The 495-nt window shown below is 65.3% G+C and overlaps 1 protein-coding gene across 1 annotated transcript in view; it reads left to right on the plus strand.

The window, feature by feature from the left end:
* The window catches only part of SOX9 (SRY (sex determining region Y)-box 9), a 5414-nt gene that overhangs the window by 2190 nt on the left and 2729 nt on the right, over nt 1-495 (plus strand). Inside the window, exons 3-4 of the mRNA XM_010856479.1 lie at nt 233-263; nt 406-480. Coding sequence (XP_010854781.1) covers nt 233-263; nt 406-480 — 106 coding nt within the window. The remainder of the gene's footprint in view (nt 1-232; nt 264-405; nt 481-495) is intronic.

Genomic DNA, 495 nt, shown 5'->3' on the forward strand with positions numbered 1-495 from the left:
CTTGCATCCTAACAGATTAATCTTTATTGCAAGGCAAAATGCCTGTACAACTTTACCGGGCTTCTCCCCTTTTCCCTGTGGTCCCCCGCCCCAAAAGCACACACAGGGCTTTTCTACCAGTAGCAATGTGGTCTTCCGGACCCTCCGGGGCCTCGGACCCTCCCCTGAGTAAAAGGGGGCTGCCGAGTGTGTACCCGCGGGTTAATCATTCGACGCCTTATCTCGGGCGCAGCGCGCCTACCTTGCGGATGCAGGGAGGGAGGGTGAGTAGGTGCGTCCGCCCCCCCCCACCCGAGACCGGAGCTTCACCTCCCCGCCCCCACCCCCCCAGCCTCCCCGGGACCCGAGCCTCCGCGGAGCCTTGGTTGATGGCCCTGTGCCTCTCCTTCTTTCACCGCCCCGCAGGGCAATCCCAGGGTCCGCCGACGCCCCCCACCACCCCCAAAACCGACGTGCAGCCGGGCAAGGCCGACCTGAAGCGCGAGGGGCGCCCCC

This window comes from Bison bison, unplaced genomic scaffold, assembly GCF_000754665.1.
Source record: "Bison bison bison isolate TAMUID 2011002044 unplaced genomic scaffold, Bison_UMD1.0 scf7180017864371, whole genome shotgun sequence".
NCBI lineage: Eukaryota > Metazoa > Chordata > Mammalia > Artiodactyla > Bovidae > Bison > Bison bison.